At 25.2% G+C, this 17,620-nt stretch overlaps 1 protein-coding gene across 1 annotated transcript; it reads right to left on the bottom strand.

The window, feature by feature from the left end:
* Positions 1-4,796: 4,796 nt before the first annotated feature.
* LOC145838911 (solute carrier family 22 member 16-like) lies at positions 4,797-16,988 on the bottom strand. Its single transcript, XM_082946532.1, has 12 exons — positions 16,903-16,988; positions 15,210-15,320; positions 13,659-13,782; positions 12,871-12,974; positions 10,560-10,714; positions 10,202-10,314; positions 9,201-9,332; positions 8,224-8,309; positions 7,227-7,390; positions 6,857-6,965; positions 6,422-6,643; positions 4,797-4,872 (listed from the first exon to the last, which is right to left on the bottom strand). Exons 1-12 carry the CDS (start codon positions 16,986-16,988, stop codon positions 4,797-4,799), a joined length of 1,482 nt encoding a protein of 493 aa, XP_082802658.1.
* Between the last annotated feature and the right edge of the window lie 632 nt (positions 16,989-17,620).

Below are 17,620 nucleotides of genomic sequence, written 5' to 3'. Positions count from 1 at the left end.
TCATGAGTGTGTGAGTAACTAAAAAATATCATAATAATAACTGCAAAATTTAATATCTAGAAATAAATTGAGAAAAAACTGAAATTTAAGTTTTAAAAAGTAGCCTGAGCTTTAAAAAATATATACAAACTAGCTGGAATCACCTTGAGTTTTTAAAACTTTTTGTTAAAAATTCAAAATACTATTCAAACTGAGTGCATAAACATCAAATTCAATACAATTTCAGCTTAATACTGGTACAACATTATGCTAGGTAATTACCCAAAAATGTAACAAAGGGACAATTTTGCTTGAAAGGACACTTTTGTACAAACAGTTTTGCTAGGGTTGAACCTTTTATATTTTTAGTAACTTATTCTTTCTTTTTTTTTTACTTTTACTGTTACCCCTAACCCTTACCCTTGGTCAGTTTTTTATTTTTTTCTATTATTATTTTTGTTTTTTATTTATCTATTTTCATCTATACTACTCAATTTTTTACTGTCACTGTTACCCCTAAGTTAGGTCACTGTACCCCTAAGTTTAGTGGGTAAGGGTTAGGGGCCCTAACCCTTACCCACTAAACTGAAGTTTGAACGATATATAAATATCTGATATAAACGATATATTTTTTGGGTTTTTTTATACAATAGTAAAATTCTTTACACATGTTTATATTTTACTTAAGAGTGAATATACACTTCACTGAAGTATTTTTTAGTCGTTATACTAATGAAAATTTTAGTATAGTAATTATTTTTTTTGTCTTTGAAGGTTTTTTAAACTTGTATTTACTTCATTAGTATAACTTTTTGAGTTTTTTATCACCAATTTATAAATAAGATAAATTAGTCTTAACATCTTACTTTATCTTTATCTAATTTTTTTAAAGTATTATAACTGACGCTAATAAGGAGAATCGTAGCGTTATTAACTTTTGAATCAGAAGTTCTGATTAATTACATTTGTTATTGGGTATGTTGATGTTCAATTACCAAAAAATATCTAAAGTTTTTAATTCTGCAAAACATAAGACTAATAACTATTGTAATAAGGCTCTCGCACAGTCGTTATAATTTATAGGAATTTTTTGTCTTGTGTTTTTATTATAACTTTATTAAGAACTTTTATATCTTTAAGGCTACTTTTGATAACTATGTTAAGTAGTGCAGTACAACTACTTTCTTGCAAACTCAACTTAACAAATAATATTGTTGTTAATTCTTTCGACTATTGGTAACAGATTACAAATAAATTTTAAAATTACCTTAAATCTTTCCAGCACAGTATACTTTTCTTTATTGGATTTCTTTTTTCTTGATCGTACTTAATTATTTAGGAAGTTGTACTTCAAAAATTTTTAAAAGAAATCTGCAATATTTTTGCTTAAAAAAATCTACGACTAGTTTCAAAAAATCATTTTCAAGTAGATATAAGATTTATGAACAAAGCATTTTTAGTTTAGTATAAAAAAGTGAAAACATACAATATAGTGACGTAACATTCATCTTTAATTTTAAGTAAAAAATAATAACATTTTATACCACTTAAATTATTTTTCTTGAGACAAAGTAACTTTTTTACGTACTAAAAGAAATTTTAAAAGTAAGGTTAAACTTAAAATAAAAAGGAGTACTCAAATTATTTTGGAAAGATTAAGGTACAAATTTTGATAAACAAAAATAAGTTTAAGTATACTAAAGAAATTAAAAATTTTTTTTAGTTTGATTGTTTATTTGTAAAAAGGTAGTATTGTTTTGTTTATATTAATTTTAGCTTGTAGTTTATTTGTCCATTTGCTTTCTAAAAAATCTAGTTCCGTTTGATCTTCTGAGCTGTCCAAAAAAGTTATTGTAAAAGCATTTTAAAATTCTTAAATATAGTTGGATGGTTTTTGTTATAATGAAGTTTAAGTGCAGCTCGATCGTTAACCTCATTCTTATCCATGTTTTCCAATTATATCTATGCGAGCACCACCTTTGCGAAAAGGATGTTATCGTCTGTCCAACATAATATTCATTACATTCCATGCATTCTGCCGCATAGATCCCAAAATATTTACAATTTAATTTCTTTTTTAATCTAATTAATTTTCCGGTTTTTAATTTTAAACTATCAGTGATTTTAACCATTCCTTTATTACCATTTCGATCGCACAGCATACATTTCCCACATGGGTAAGAAATACTTTTATCAGCATTAGGTTGATGAGCAATTATTTTATAATTGATAAGTAACGTTGCTAGTGTGTTTGGTCGTTTATATGTGATCATTGTGTTTGGGTTAAGTTGTTCGAAATGGTAATAAAGGAATGTTTAAAATTACTGATAGTTTAAAATTAAAAACCGAAAAATTAATTAAATTAAAAAAGAAATTAGATTGTAAAAATTGTGGGATCTATGCGGCAGAATGCATGGAATGTAATGAATATTATGTTGGACAGACGATAACATCCTTTTCGCAAAGGTGGTGCTCGCATAGATATAATTGGAAAAACATGGATAAGAATGAGGTTAACGATCGAGCTGCACTTAAACTTCATTATAACAAAAATCATCCATTTATATTTAAAGAATTTGAAAATGCTTTTACAATAACTTTTTTGAACAGCTCAGAAGATCAAACGGAACTAGATTTTTTAGAAAGCAAATGGACAAATAAACTACAAGCTAAAATTAATATAAACAAAACAATACTACCTTTTTACAAATAAACAATCAAACTAAAAAAACTTTTTAATTTCTTTTGTATACTTAAACTTATTTTTGTTTATTAAAATTTGTACCTTAATTTTTCCAAAATAATTTGAGTACTCCTTTTTATTTAAACCTTACTTTTAAAATTCTTTTAGTACGTAAAAAAGTTACTTTATCTCAAGAAAAATAATTCAAGTGGTATAAAATGTTATTATTTTTTACTTAAAATTAAAGATGAATGTTACGTCACTATATTGTATGTTTTCACTTTTTTATACTAAACTAAAAATGCTTTGTTCATAAATCTTATATCTACTTGAAAATGATTTTTTGAAACTAGATTATTGGTAACAAAACATATTAGTTAATATTTTTTTTAAGTAGGCATAAGATGTATGTAGCTGTGTAAAGCTATTGCAATTTTCTCCTTTTCGAGAAAGCTATCTTGTATTTAAACTCAAGCTACGCTTTAAACAGGCTTTAATTGCTTTTAGCTTTGTCGCGATTAACAGCCATGGGTTGCATTTATTTGAGTATTGATATTCTTGATAAAAATTGATGTATTTCCCATCGTTTTTAGTCAAAGTAGTTGATTTGTGTTATTTTTTAGCAGTTTGTTGTATTCTTTGCACTTTTATTCATTGTTAATACACATTTTAGTTTATAGACTCGACTTCTATTAAACAATTAGTTAATTTTAAGTATCTAATAGTTTAAAACCCTATCTCAATGAACAGCAGCTTAGGTTTAATCAACACTTATAACCTATCAGAATAACAGGATTAGTAAAATTTGCATTTGATAAATCGATTTTGTTAATTAGCAAGTCATTTTAAACTTTAGCATAAGTAACTATCAACGATATTGTTATAATAGCGCGTTATAGTCAGTAGTTGCCAAGGCCGGCGTAAACATCTAAGTAACAATATTGTGCGAGTAGTTCAGCTGTAATATTAAAATTAATATTTATTTAAAGTTGTAAGTTTGTATAAGATTATTTAAATTTGCTTATTTTTGAAAGCCTAAATTATGGAACATAAACATTTTTTATAGAATTTAAAAGTTTCAACTAACAATCAATATATAGTTGGTTTTTAGATATTTTTCAAAATAAACGTATAAAGGTCAAAGTGTCAGAGTTATATTTCTTAAAAATTTAGATTACTTTAAAAAAAATTATCGTTTCCTAGTTTAGATTTCAAAATAAGTACCTTGAGATTTCAGGAAATGTTTTTTACTAAAAAATTGAAACGTATTGAAATTCAAAAAACTAAATTTTTGTGACTAAAGCAAACAAAAAGTGTACACGTTTCTTTTTTTTCAAATAAATATAATTCTCAAAAAAATTATTAAAATACTGCTGCTAAACATTTAATTTTTGCATAAAAAGTATTTGACTAAAAAGAGTCGCTTTAAAACTGTAGGAATGAATTCTTTTTTTTTTTTTTAATGTTGTTTAATTTTCGTTATCCATATAACCTTATCTATCAACGTAGGCTAAGTTTATCCTTATCAGCTTTCCTACAAGATTTTGTAAATAGCATTTATGAAGTAAAACTTTTCACTTTATATGTTGTTAGTACTTTAGATACCTTTATCCATTATGTTAAATTGTTTACGAAACGTTATTAAATAGAAACAAAAGTGCAAACTAATTATTTTATTTATTACCTGGTTTCAATGGAAATTTTTTTGACCTTGTCAAATACTAATAAAATAGCATCTAAACATATCTAAAAAAAATAAGGTATTATTACTTCAAAATAACAAAAAAAAACACTATAAAGATATGAATAAGTTTGAAAGTACAAATGCTTGATATATAGTAATAAACAAAACTTTAAGTTAAAAAATAATTTTACTTAATTAAAATATAATTCTAAACTTTAAGCATGAAGAAAAAAAATATTTAAAAAATATTATTAGTACCACTAACAAAGGTTTAAATAAGATGTCATTTAAAGCTCTGCTTAAACTTTAAGATTTTTGAAGCAATTTTTATTCTTTCTTATGACTTTGGCAATAAAGCAATAGACTGCAGTTGCTTAAACTTAGCAAGTTTTTAAATAAAATAGATAATTGTTGTGTAATGTACAATAACGTGTTGTGTCAATACACGCTTTAAAACTTTGTCGTAGTTTCATCGATGCAAACTTTATTTTCATATGTTTTAGACTCTGCAACTTTTATCAACGATCTTTTGGTATTCCTAAATTATTATTTTTAAGAAAAATGTACCAAAAACTTTAATAAAACAAGTGTATTAGTTGCCAAAAATAAAGATCTTTGTTTAAAAATTACAACAGTTTTTGAAATACTTATAGTTTTTAACTAGACAAAAAAAGATATCGTTTATAAATAAGTAAAGTTTACTGAACAATAGTTTAAAATAAACTATAATTTAAAAACAAAACTTGTTTATAAGATTAAACAATAATGAATAATTTAATAAACATAAAGTATTCTTTTAAGTTTTACTTGAATTTTCTTAATATGTATATATATACATATGTAGTTTATTACGAAAATTGGAATTAAAAATAACAAAACATATATTTCGTAAAAATAATAAATTTTTTTTTGATCATCAGCTTTAGATTCGAAATGAATTGCATTTTGATAAACATTTATACAAAAGCTATACAAAAAAACAGTGTGACGTAATTATGAAATTTTGTAGAGTACAAATTTTCAAGTCAAAAACTAGTCTCCATTTAAATTAACAACTAAAATTCACAAAACTCCAAATAAATCACTATTACATTTTGATTTAAACTTTGTGTATTTTAAATTCGTATTTTCGCAATAAACTATTAATAGCCCTTCGAGTGGGTTCTGTGGAAGGTTAATTATTTTATATAATCACATTATTTTATATATATATATCTTTATTATATAAAAAAAAACTTGTTTTTATATCGTTTACTCAGTTTCAATGTTTAACATATATCTTCAGAACGAAATAAAGTACATAGCAAAATTTTCAAAGAATCACACAAAAAACACATCGTGACGTTTCAAATGAAATTGAATAATTTCAGTTAGCTTATCTTAAAAACAACTTACTTATGTACAATTCAACTTATTTTTTGTTTTGGTTGATCTTGTTTTTGGTTTTATTTTATTGTAATTTTTTATTATCGATTAATGGTTTTTATTCTTTTAAATACATGTTTTGATTGTGGAGAGAGGGTTGCTGCCTTTCTTTTATTTTATTGTATATATATATATATATATATAAACCCTTTTACTCCATATTACACTGTACAGTTTTTTTACAACTATTTCTGCTTTTATTTAAAATTAACTATTAAGTAACTCAGATTTTATACTATCTAAAGATAATTTCTTTTCTTATTTTAAAACTTTGAAAAAGCCAAAAACTTTCTGAAAAATGCTTCAAATAAAATTTAATCATATCCTTTACATATGTAATTTTTGTAATGAGCTGTGAAATTATTCGATCATTCAAAATTTCATGAGATTTTACAACAGGATAAAAAGTAGCCAAAATTGTTTAGAAGTAAAAAACAAAAATAAAATATATAGCTTTAGATTTAGTATAAAAGAAAACTTATCTCTAACTACAAATAAACTAAATGTAGAAAAAATTAAGTATTTTTGAAGTTGTTAAAGTTTTTAAAATACCTTTCTTTATAATTTTGGAAGACTGACGAGTAAACTAATTTTGGCTTCAAACTAGTTAACTTAGGCTAACTTTTTTTTGGTGAGTAAATTCAACTTACTTTTTACTTTCTGTATAAAATGTTTCTGCTTCTTCTAAGGTCCGCATTATATTATTGCCTGTTGTTTCGGGAAGCATTAAACTAAAAAAGCCAGCAACCAAAGCGATCAAACTAAATATAGTAAATGGTAACCATGTAACGTAGTCTTGTATGTAAAGTAAATAAGGTGCTGAAATATTACCAATGCGTGATGTAAGTGAACAAAGACCGACTGCGTTTGCCCTGAAAAAAAGTTTTAAGGAAAAGTTGTTGATGATTTTTGTAACTCTTTTAGCTTACAAAAGTCATTCTTTGAACTTTTATTTTAAGTGTAGTAGTTAAATGATTAGAACAAATATTATGCTAGTCTGAGATAAACATAAACTTTTACGCAAATCTAATTTCCCTAGTTGTTTTAAACGAATAAAAAAATTGTAAATTATGAAAACAGCAAACCTTACTACAGTTGGAAAAAGCTCTGCTGTGTAATTGTAAACTATTCCAAAACAAGCTGATACCGCAGCCTTACCAATAATTGCAAAAGCTTTCGAAGCATTCAAAATTGCTAAAATTCAATTAAACTTTTGTACTTGATTTATTAATACACACTTTTTAAGTTGTGCTTACCTTCATTTCCGTTACTCAATTCCGACAACAAAATACTTGAAACACATGAAACAGTTTGTAAAAAGAACATTGATGATAAAAGTGCTCTCCTACCTAGCCTTTATTTACATTTAATAATTGAAGTAACAATTAAACATAAAATAAGAGACAAATTTGATAGTAACGAGAATAACTTATATGTAGCTAAAGTATAAGTAACATTTTTTTGAAATATTATTTGACTTGAACCTGTTAATAGTGAACTGCACAAAAACATAAGCAGCAATTTCAACGCATCCGTTCAACGCATTATTTACGAATATGTTCCCTGACAAGTTTCCTGCATTCAATGAAAAACCGTAGTATATAAGAGCCGTTGAAAACCTAAATTATTGGAAGAACAAGTTAAGTCGAAAAAAATAGCAAAAAGAAAAAAAATCATATATTGCAACATTTTAAGCAACAAAAACCTTTAACAACGTAAATTAAGCAAAAGAGTAAGCATAAAAACTAGTAAAATAATCAAGATAAAAACTAAATTTTTGAAAATATTTTTTTCAACGTAATGAAAAGAAATCTTATTTTAAACAGCTTTTTATATTAGTACTGTAGCTTTATTACTCATGTACGAAAAATTAAGTTTCTCAACTATAATTTATACAGTAGCTTTTAGAATAAAAACCATGAAATATGTCATAACTATTTGTTTTCTTTTTAAATATAATAAAAAAAGTTTATAACTTATTTAATAAAAATTTGTTGTTTTTTATTAAGCAAATAAACATTAATTTTAAAACAAGCGAAGTGAAAAAAGCAAATTAACATTGCTTAATTTTTTATTTTACTTAAGAAAAAAAAAAACTATAAAAATTAAGTACATGCAATTGTATACAAACTTTTATGAACCATTTAAATTGGAAAAATATAATCTTTTTTAGCTAAAAAGACTTTAAAGTTTTTTTGTCGTAGTTATTGTTTTTTTTCTTGACCCATTTTTTTTTTTTTAAAGTCTTTAACTATTTATTGAACGAAAAAAAAAGACTCTCAAAATATTTGTTCGTAGAACATGGTGAACGATGGACCTTTCGGTTATCGAGTCGCACACCATAGATACCTTTTTACGTCTTGTCCAGGACAAACTAGACTTTAGATTTAGTTAAATTCTTTATTTGTTGAAAAAATACTACTTGGTCGTACAACCATAAAATACAACATACCAGCAAAACATCATTTTTAGAATAATCCACTTCATATTTGTCGATTTAAATAAATCTAATGAGTTGTATTTTCTGTCAATAACTTCCTGTAAAAATAGAATAGCATATAAAACCACTTTCTAACTGTAAGTCACATCTGAAAATGACTAATCGGCTGTTTAACTATGTGTTGTATGGACACGGGTCAAAAGTGCACAGTGTCACGATTGTGCGAGCTTTTACTGTTCTTATTGAGAAATTAATACTTTGAAACTTTTATCTTAAAAACATTTATTTTCCTAAAAAACAATTGGTTATCCGTTTGAATTAGCACTTTTTTGGTTACACTAAAGTGAAAAGTGTCGGTTCGTGCAAAAGGGACGCTCCTTGAAAAACTGACGCTCTCGCATTTCTGACACCTACCCATGATATGGTAGTATGTTTTTATTCAATCTCAAACAATTTATGTTTACTCTAAATTAAAAGTAAGTAAATTATGCCAAAGCAAAGTACTAATTTTTTCACAATCAGTTTAACTGAAGTTTTAGATGTAGTTGAAAAGTTCTACAACTGCACTTTGAAAAATCTGTGGAGTTTTGTTATTAATCTGAAACAGAGAAACGTATATAAGTTTTAAAGAATTTGAGTACTTAGAAAATTTTTGAAAAATTTAAAAACTTTTTTTTGGTTGATGAAACATACTGTTACTGATCGAAACATATATACAGTTTATACAATAAGTAAGACTATATGTTTCCTCACAGGTACAGGTACATAAACAAAACAATTAAAACTTTATAATTTTTTACAAAACAGCATCATACATCGTTTAAAACTTATACGATAGTAAGTTTCTTTTTTTACTTAAAAAAAAAGATTAAAAATGCTCTGTTCAAAACTTTTAATACCAAGTTGAGAAAAAATGTTTTTAAATTAGAAAATTCTTCTTTAACTTTTTTTTTTTCTTAATGCTTGATCTAGTTTTATTTATGTAAAACTTTTTCAATTGTAGAGTTTTCCCAGTCTTTGCTTGTAAGGACTTTTCTATTTTTTCTTGCAAATTTTTCTGATATTATTTTTCCTTGCTCGTCATAACCTTTTGAAAAACACCATCTTGGTGATTCTGGAATCTAGAAATATAAGAATAGTTTTATTTTGGTACACTTTGCGATTATTGATATTTTGTCGTTTCTTTTTTTTTATCATTAAATAAGAACAAGAACATCAACAACAATCTAAATGACATTCTGAGACCAAGTTTTGTCCTCATTAGGAGACATAGTCACGATGAATCGTTGTATTAGCCAAACAAAATTTGCTTAATTAATATTTTATTACCAAAAGATTTTTTTTCAAAATAATCAAAGAACTCAATTACTATAACTGCAAAATTTGCAGTTTTTTATTAAACGAAAGCATTTTACAAACGGAAGGTTATACTATTTTACTTTAAAAACTGTTTTCCAATCTACAATTTAGTCTAAAGATTTACAGATTACAATATATTTCTTAAAAGTTAAACTTATTAAAGATATAGAAAATTATAATTGATTTAATCTTGTTATTCGAAGTATTTATGATAAAATAAAAATGATATGTTGTTTAGTTGAAATTTTGCTCAATACTTTATAAATAAAGCAGAGCAACGTATATTAAGTACATGATACATTTATCAAAATTTATTTGCTATACAACCTTTATCTGCTGTTTAATGTCTAAGTTTTAAGCAAACAAAAATAAAGAACTGATCATAGCACAAATGTTATGTTAATATAAACAAAAATCAATATGTTTTTAAGTGCTTAGGAGTTTTTCTTCGAAAAACATTTGTCATACACAACCAAATAATCTGGATAAGTGGTTTGGGTTTTTAAATACTACTCTTTGAAAAAGTTCTTTAAAGCTTTAAAGCAAAAATTTAAACAACATTAAAACTACTAACAAAAAAGTGAAAAATGAGATATGGAAGCGGGGTCACAGATATTGCAAAGTAAAAAACTCTCCAACTTCGTAGGTAGTATGAAAACAATGAGGTGAGCGCGTAACCAACAGAAGCAGCCGAGTGTGAATGGATTCCCGTCACACTGCTTTTTGATCCACTTATTTCAACAACTGTTTAGTCTTTCTATAAATACTCACTTGAAAAAGTTAACACAACAAAAATGTTATATGCTCAAGTTTTAGCAGTTTAGTTTTTAAATATAGTTTTAAGTTTGACATGTAACTCCATCATTTGAAAAAGCTACAATAAATACGAGATAAATTAAAATAACTTATAAGTTGTTATATTTGTCAAAAATGAGCGCTATTTAAAATTTACAAATAAAACAAAAAGGAACTTATACCAATATTCTAACCATAAACAAAGAGCACAATATATCCACCATGAGTAAATGCAGCGGTTAAAAATCTAAGAAAAACAAAAAGCTCAAACCAAGGACTAAATGACACGGCAACTCCGCAAACTGTTCCACCGATGGCTGTTAGCAACAGAGTCCAACGTCGACCGTACCTAATTTATAGAATTTTGAAGCCTTTAAACTATTTTAAAACAAAGCTCCTTGGTTTTTTATTTAAATTTTTAAGTGCTTACATATGAACTAAACAAAAATAACATTCAATTATAGTCCGTTGTGATGCAAAGTTTTGAATACATATTAGATTGTAGTAAAAGTTATGCTTTAAATGCTTTTTAAAAGTTTGCTTTAAACAAGATACAAAAGTTTAATAACATATTTTTGTATTCAAAAGTTAATTTTTGTCTACTAAGGACTAAAAGAAACAATCTTCAATTTGCACTAAAACATTAAGACTTCTTATAGCTTGAGTAATGATGATAGTATTGTATCTTAATCAGTTACATAAATAAACTTAACGACAGACTTATAGTAAATATAAAGCAACACTCAACTATTGAAAAAATACTTATGCTCACATTAGTAAGTTTATGTGTTAAAAATCTTTTACATACTTTAGCTAAAACAGAAATATCAAAAATATCAACTCGGTAACGAAGGAAAAGGTAAACAATTGTTCTGTTATAAGCTTTATTAGTTAACTAGTTTCGATGCAAAGCAGATATCTAAAACTTAAAAAGCTGTAAAAATAAAGCAATATAAATTAAAAACAAACGAATCATATAATGACTTCTGAAAAAAACATGAAAACTTTGCTCGTTTTCAAAGACTGTGTTTAATTGTATAAGGAAGAACTAATATATTTAAGTACAAAATAACTGTTGTTATACACAAACACTTTATAAGATTGACGGCGTTTCGCTGCCCATAAAATATGAACAGCTTTACAGAGTCTGTAAATATTAACGTACATTGAAAAAAAAATGCAATAGTTTTTTACAGTGTGTATGTGTTTTTGTATTAGACATATCTCCTATGAACATATACTCAAACATATTGAACAAAAGCTTAATTTTAACTTGGAAAATATTAAAAAGACAGTTTAAAAAAATGGAAACTAAAACGTGCTAACTATGTTTAAGAAAAGCCCTTTTAACACTACAATCAGATACAAACTGCATAAACAGAAGTATTTAAATATTGAATCCTTAACAATTTGGAAACAAACAAAAACCTAGCTCAACATTAAATAGCAATCAAAAAAGCTTTAAATGTTAATATTGTTTTGTAATTTTTGATGTTTTTCTGATGCTTTATTGAGTATTTTAGTTTTGATTTGTAATGCAAAAAATACATATTAATCTTATCTCAAAAAAAACTATATCAAAAAAAAATCTTATTTGCTATTTAAATTAGTAATAAATTTTGAGTCATAAATTTTTGAAATTTTTTGATTGTTTGACAACAAGGATCAACTACATGATAACTTGTTTAGATATTTAGTTTTTGGCATGAACAACCTCCAAATATGTACAAGTTGTGTTGTTAAAACATATAATTTAAAATGAATAATTATAAAACTAAAAAAAAAAATAAATTTAATCATTATTAATTTAGATTTGAATTTAGGAACAACTTTGTAATTTTGTGAGTAGAACTTACTAGATATAAATTAATATTATAAGTGTTTAAAATAAAGTATATCTCGATTGTTATTATAAATGTATGTTTATACATGTTAGTATAATTATTTGCATAAGCATCAAGTCTGAAGCGTATGTAAAATCAGTGTTTGTTTTATATTAGTTATTTACATATTATAAACATATATAAACTGTATACTATTTTAGATACTTCTTTTTGATGTATACGGTGATCTAAAATGACTCTTTAGGACTGTTCATGCTTATTAGTAGCGAAATACTGTCATTTTGATAAAGTAGTTGCGTACAAAAGCTTTTTTTAGTTTTTTACGGGTTTTTCTTGTTTCGATTTCCAGAAAATAATAACTTTTTATGACATATCTAAGAGATAAAAAATCCAAGTTGTCTACATACTAATTACGTAAACCAGTTTTTGTTAAAAGTTAGTTATAATGGATAATTGGGTTGATTTTATAAAAGACTTCATATGTACGCTAAGATTGATTTAAAAGGTAATAAATTGATTTTGTTGTTAGAAAACTGCTTCTGAATTTTAGTATAAAAACGCAGGTTTGCTTTAAAAACAGTAAACAAAAATACAGATGTATTGTTTTAGATATATTAAATCTTTACAACTTAAGTTTAAATTTTTATATGAAAAACTAAACCTGTCAGCTAAAAATCCGCAAACAATGGCACCAAATGCAATTCCAGCATAGTAAATTGATGTTGCAACAGTGCTCCATATGCTCTTGTCACAGACTAAGTTCCACTATAGTTTTAAAAAATTACAATTTTTAAACTATAAAAATGGCTTAACTACTAAAGATATAAAGCCAAAATTAAGTTGTTTTAACTACTGGAGATTAAAAATAGAACAGAGTTAAATTATTTGTTACATTTTGAAAAGTTTTTATCAAGTGTTTTTAACATAAGCAGTTTGTTACGAAAACTATGCATTATCTTTATTGATTTTTCTTTTTGTTTTATTAAGAAAGTTTTTGTTAATGATCATTACAAAGTATGTATAAGTCGGTTTACAATATTTCTCATGGTTATAAAAAGTTTGATTACCAAATATTTTTTTATACAAGCATGTTTTTATTTATAGATATCAGAGTTTCATAAAGGATACTTTTTTACAACTTAAATCTTCGCAAGGATGATCTTTTCATATGTATCTGCTTAGTTTTCATTTTTAAACAAAAGTTAAGTTAATTTCATGTAAGGATCAAAAGTTTACCTTTTTAAGGGCAATAATCAACGGCTAGTAGCCAGTTTATTGCGTGCTAAGTTGATACATTGTGTACTTAACTAAACAAAATTACTTTGTTTAATCTTACCATTAGTAATAAATTTACAAATGAAGAATGCAACCTAATTAAAATTGATTATGAGCAAAAATTTGATTTATAATAGCTCTAAAATATACAATACTTAAAAATATTTTACTTACTTCAGAAATAGTTGTAGATTGAAATGTTTCGAAATAAAAATGATACCCTTTGTCGCAAGGAATGGTTTTAGCACTCATGTTAACGCAGTTTAGATTTGTGCAAGCAGAAACATTGTACCCATATCTATTTTTTAGATAAGTTTTTAAGAAAATTGTCAAACTTAATTTTTATTTCTAGCTATATTAACGATAGGGATTTTATTAAATTTTTGGAAATATGTCATAACAATACCCAAATAAATTGATTCATAGAAATTGAATCTAGCTTAATTCAAAATATTTATGATTTTTTGTCATAGACATATCGCTTAAAAGATAAAAGTTTTTTATTATTTTCAAAGTATTTTAGTTAAGATTGAACTTTGACGGCCCCTGATCTAAGCTAAAATGTAGATCCATAGCTTACACGTAAACCTCATAGTAGAATTCATTTTTTTTAGCAAAACGTATTACTAGTTTTTGTTAAAATTTTAGCTTCGGTTTTTTCTTATCTTACATAAAGAAAAATATTACTTTGTTTTTAATTACATTAACTTTCATTATTGTTTAATTTTTAATCGAAGGTAAAGTTAGGTCTTTAAATTCTTTATTTGACAGTACACTTACCATTAAGTTAAAAATTGAAATAAAATAATTTTAAACATTTTAGCTAAATCATGTTAATTCTAAAAGTCATAAAATACTGTACGAAAATAACAAAAACTATAACTTTTTCTATAAAAAAGAAAATATTCTTAGTGTTTTTTGCATTCTTATTTCTATCAAAAATTAGATAAACATAAATTGTTTATTCCGATAAAAAAAAGTTATATTAGTGTTTAAAACATTATTAAAGTAAAGCTGATTTTTCAAATAATTTGAATCAAGAACAAAAATATTTAACGTTAATTAAGTTCAAAATGGACTGTTTAGTTTATTAACCAATATAGTTCTTTGTCGGAATCTAGATAGCATAATTGCAATTTAGCTGCAATTTCACAGCCAGGTGTAAATATTTCTATAAAAAATTTGTTGAAAATAAAGTTTCTTTAAATCTAGCGGTTCTAAAACATTTTATTTCAACAATAAAAACTTATTTAGACGAGTCGCATATCGAAATAACTATAAGAAACCATTGCATGTATAACCGCAAGACTTAAAAAAACTAAACTATGCCAAGTTGCTTACAATCGTCTATAGCTCAGTCTTGCCTAGTTGAAAAATACCTACCTAGTGTTTTTATTAGTAGACACTAAATAAAACTGAAAACAGATTTTTTACTAGTTTTAACGTCAGAAAATATACCTTATTTGTTGTTATACAGTTGTTTTAGGATTTTAATCTGTATGTCTACCTAAAATTTTATTTACTCTTTTACGACTTAGTTTATCTAAAAAAATATTTTGAAAAGATTAAATACAGTTTTTTTGTAGGTAAGACTAGTTAACAAATCTTCAAACATAAAGCTCTAACTTACATCTTTATATTACGTTCGTAATAAAAAACAAAACACACACGGAATTTTTTTTATAATAACATTTCAAATTCTAAGTATTAAAAAATCTAACTAACCTAAAACATCCGTCATACATTCCATTAACATAAGGCGTTGTGTAATTAAGAATATCCTCCTCCGTTAAGCTTGGAAATACTTCCTTATTATCTAAAGGAGGCACATTGCAGCTAAAAAAAGTGTTTGCTAAAGAAAAATAATTTAAGTGAACTAGTTTCTGTTACGTAACACTTAACAGTACGGAAAGAAAGTGTATACAATTTATAAATACATTTTAGCTCGTAGTATCTTAATTGAATACTTAAGAAAGTACTACGTACTACGTGTTTCATCGGTTGTAGCAAATTTAAGTCTCACTTAACTTTAAAATTTAACTAGTTTTCTAATAAATTAACAAATATTTGTAAAACTTTTTTACAGTGTTTTCTCAATATTTAGTTAATAAAACTACTGTTTATATGTTTGTTTACAATCTAAATTTTTTGGTGTACATTAAAGTAGTTAAAACAATTTAAAAAGTTGATATAGATAATTTTAAAACTCTTAATTTTATCATACAAAAAAATTTTTGATTAGATTATTGTTAGTTTTTTAGCAAACCTTTTGATATCTATTTATTATGATAACGATTCAAATATGTTAATAGTTTTACACATACTAACAAAAAATTGTTTAAATTGTAATAAAACATACTTAGATTTCTATTAGTTGTTTAAATTACTCTGTTTAACAAAACTCTCAACAGTTTTTCTAGGTATCTTTTGTTGTTATTGTAAACTTTATTCTATTAACGAAGTAGAATAATCAAAATGCTAACCATGCAGTGATAGAAAAAATTAATATAAGAATAAATATGTTTCCTGCATGCTGTAATGTAGACTGTTAAGGTTCTATAGTTCAATAGATTTTATAAAATAAATTTTTACTTTATAAAGTAGCCGTCTCTATTTGAAAACTAAACACAAAATGTCTTTTTTTTTTTTTTAAAGTGTATTTTTACTTGAAGTCAAAATCACAAATGTTAATCATTACACTAATTTGTTGTTTAACTTTTATTGCGTTACGCCGTTTCCCTGCAGAGCAGTTCATCAGACACAAACAAAAGCTGAAAAACAAAAGTACAAAGTGAATAATTAAAATAAGAATAGACATAGAAATAAAAATAAAATTAATTTTATAATTTGACTTACTATTAAGATGATGTTGATAAAAATTAAGTTAAACATAGGTTGTTATTAATATTAGTATTCTGTTAAGTATACGTTACCTAAATCCATAATAATAAAGAAAAATAAAATTAGTTCGTATAACTTTTTTTTATATACTAAGCTTTGAAAAAATGAAAAAATAATAATTTTATAGGGGATTTAGAAAAAGAAAAAAAAAATTATAAAAAGGTTGTAAGTCAAGGCAAAAACATATACACAATACAAAAATAGATATTACAAAATAATAAATAAAATAAACTAAGTAAATGCAATAAGACATGAAACAAAAAATAAATTTGACTAAAAAAATTAACTAAAAGTATTCCCTAGGGTAATGAGGACACTGTGTAACCAGTTCATTTCTGTTATTCAGGATTTTCTTTTGTTAACATTTGCTGTGTATAATCTTTCTAGGTTGCGTAATGAGCACATGAAGTTTGTTTTTTTTCTGTTGATTTGCCTAACATTCCATTTAATTGTGTATTTTTTGTCTTTTTCATACAATTTTCATATGTAGTTGGCGAGTTGTGTGCAGTTGATTGACCTCTCTTTATTGGGTTTAGGAAATGGTGTTCGATGTTCGTATAATCTGTTCTTGAAAGGTCTTTGAGGGGATCCAATATATGACATATCTTTATTTTTCTCAGATGAGACAACTGCTTTGTAAATTACATAATGTTAATTTTTGACAGAACCGACTTGTAATAGTTCTTACATTGAATACGTATGAGTCTTTTTAAGTACGTTTTTATGCATGTGCATGTTTTCTAAAACAGAGTCTTTTCACGACAAAGCAAAAAAGGTTGAAAATACGTTCGTTTTCATTCTAGGTATGTTTCTAAAGTATACTTGTAACTATTTAGACCACATATAAGCGGAGGTTGTATCTTTTAGACAAAAAAACATATTCTACTTAAGATTAGATAAAGTTGTTAAGTTTTTGAAACTGTTTAGGTTAATTTCTTTTTATAACATAGAGATGTAATATTATAGATGTTGTTAGTAGAGAAATTTTTGTTAATGTTGCTGTAAAAATACAAAAAAAAAATTGCACACCCAATTGTTGTATGCATTTTACATTATTTTATCTATAAGTTCTACCTACTTTTAAGTTTTTTGCTAATAGGTAAAAGTTACAAGAAAAAATAAAACTTATGATCTTAAGATTAGTTTTTAGGGGTTGGTGTCAAATATGCACGAAGGGACACTTTTGCACAAAAAACTTTTTTGCACGGCGTCAAATTTGCGCGTAGGGTCACTTT

Source organism: Thalia democratica, chromosome 6, assembly GCF_965202585.1.
Source record: "Thalia democratica chromosome 6, ktThaDemo2.hap1.1, whole genome shotgun sequence".
Taxonomy (NCBI): Eukaryota; Metazoa; Chordata; class Thaliacea; order Salpida; family Salpidae; genus Thalia; species Thalia democratica.
Note: the sequence above shows the minus strand (reverse complement) of the source record. Positions and strands in the feature narration are given on the sequence as shown.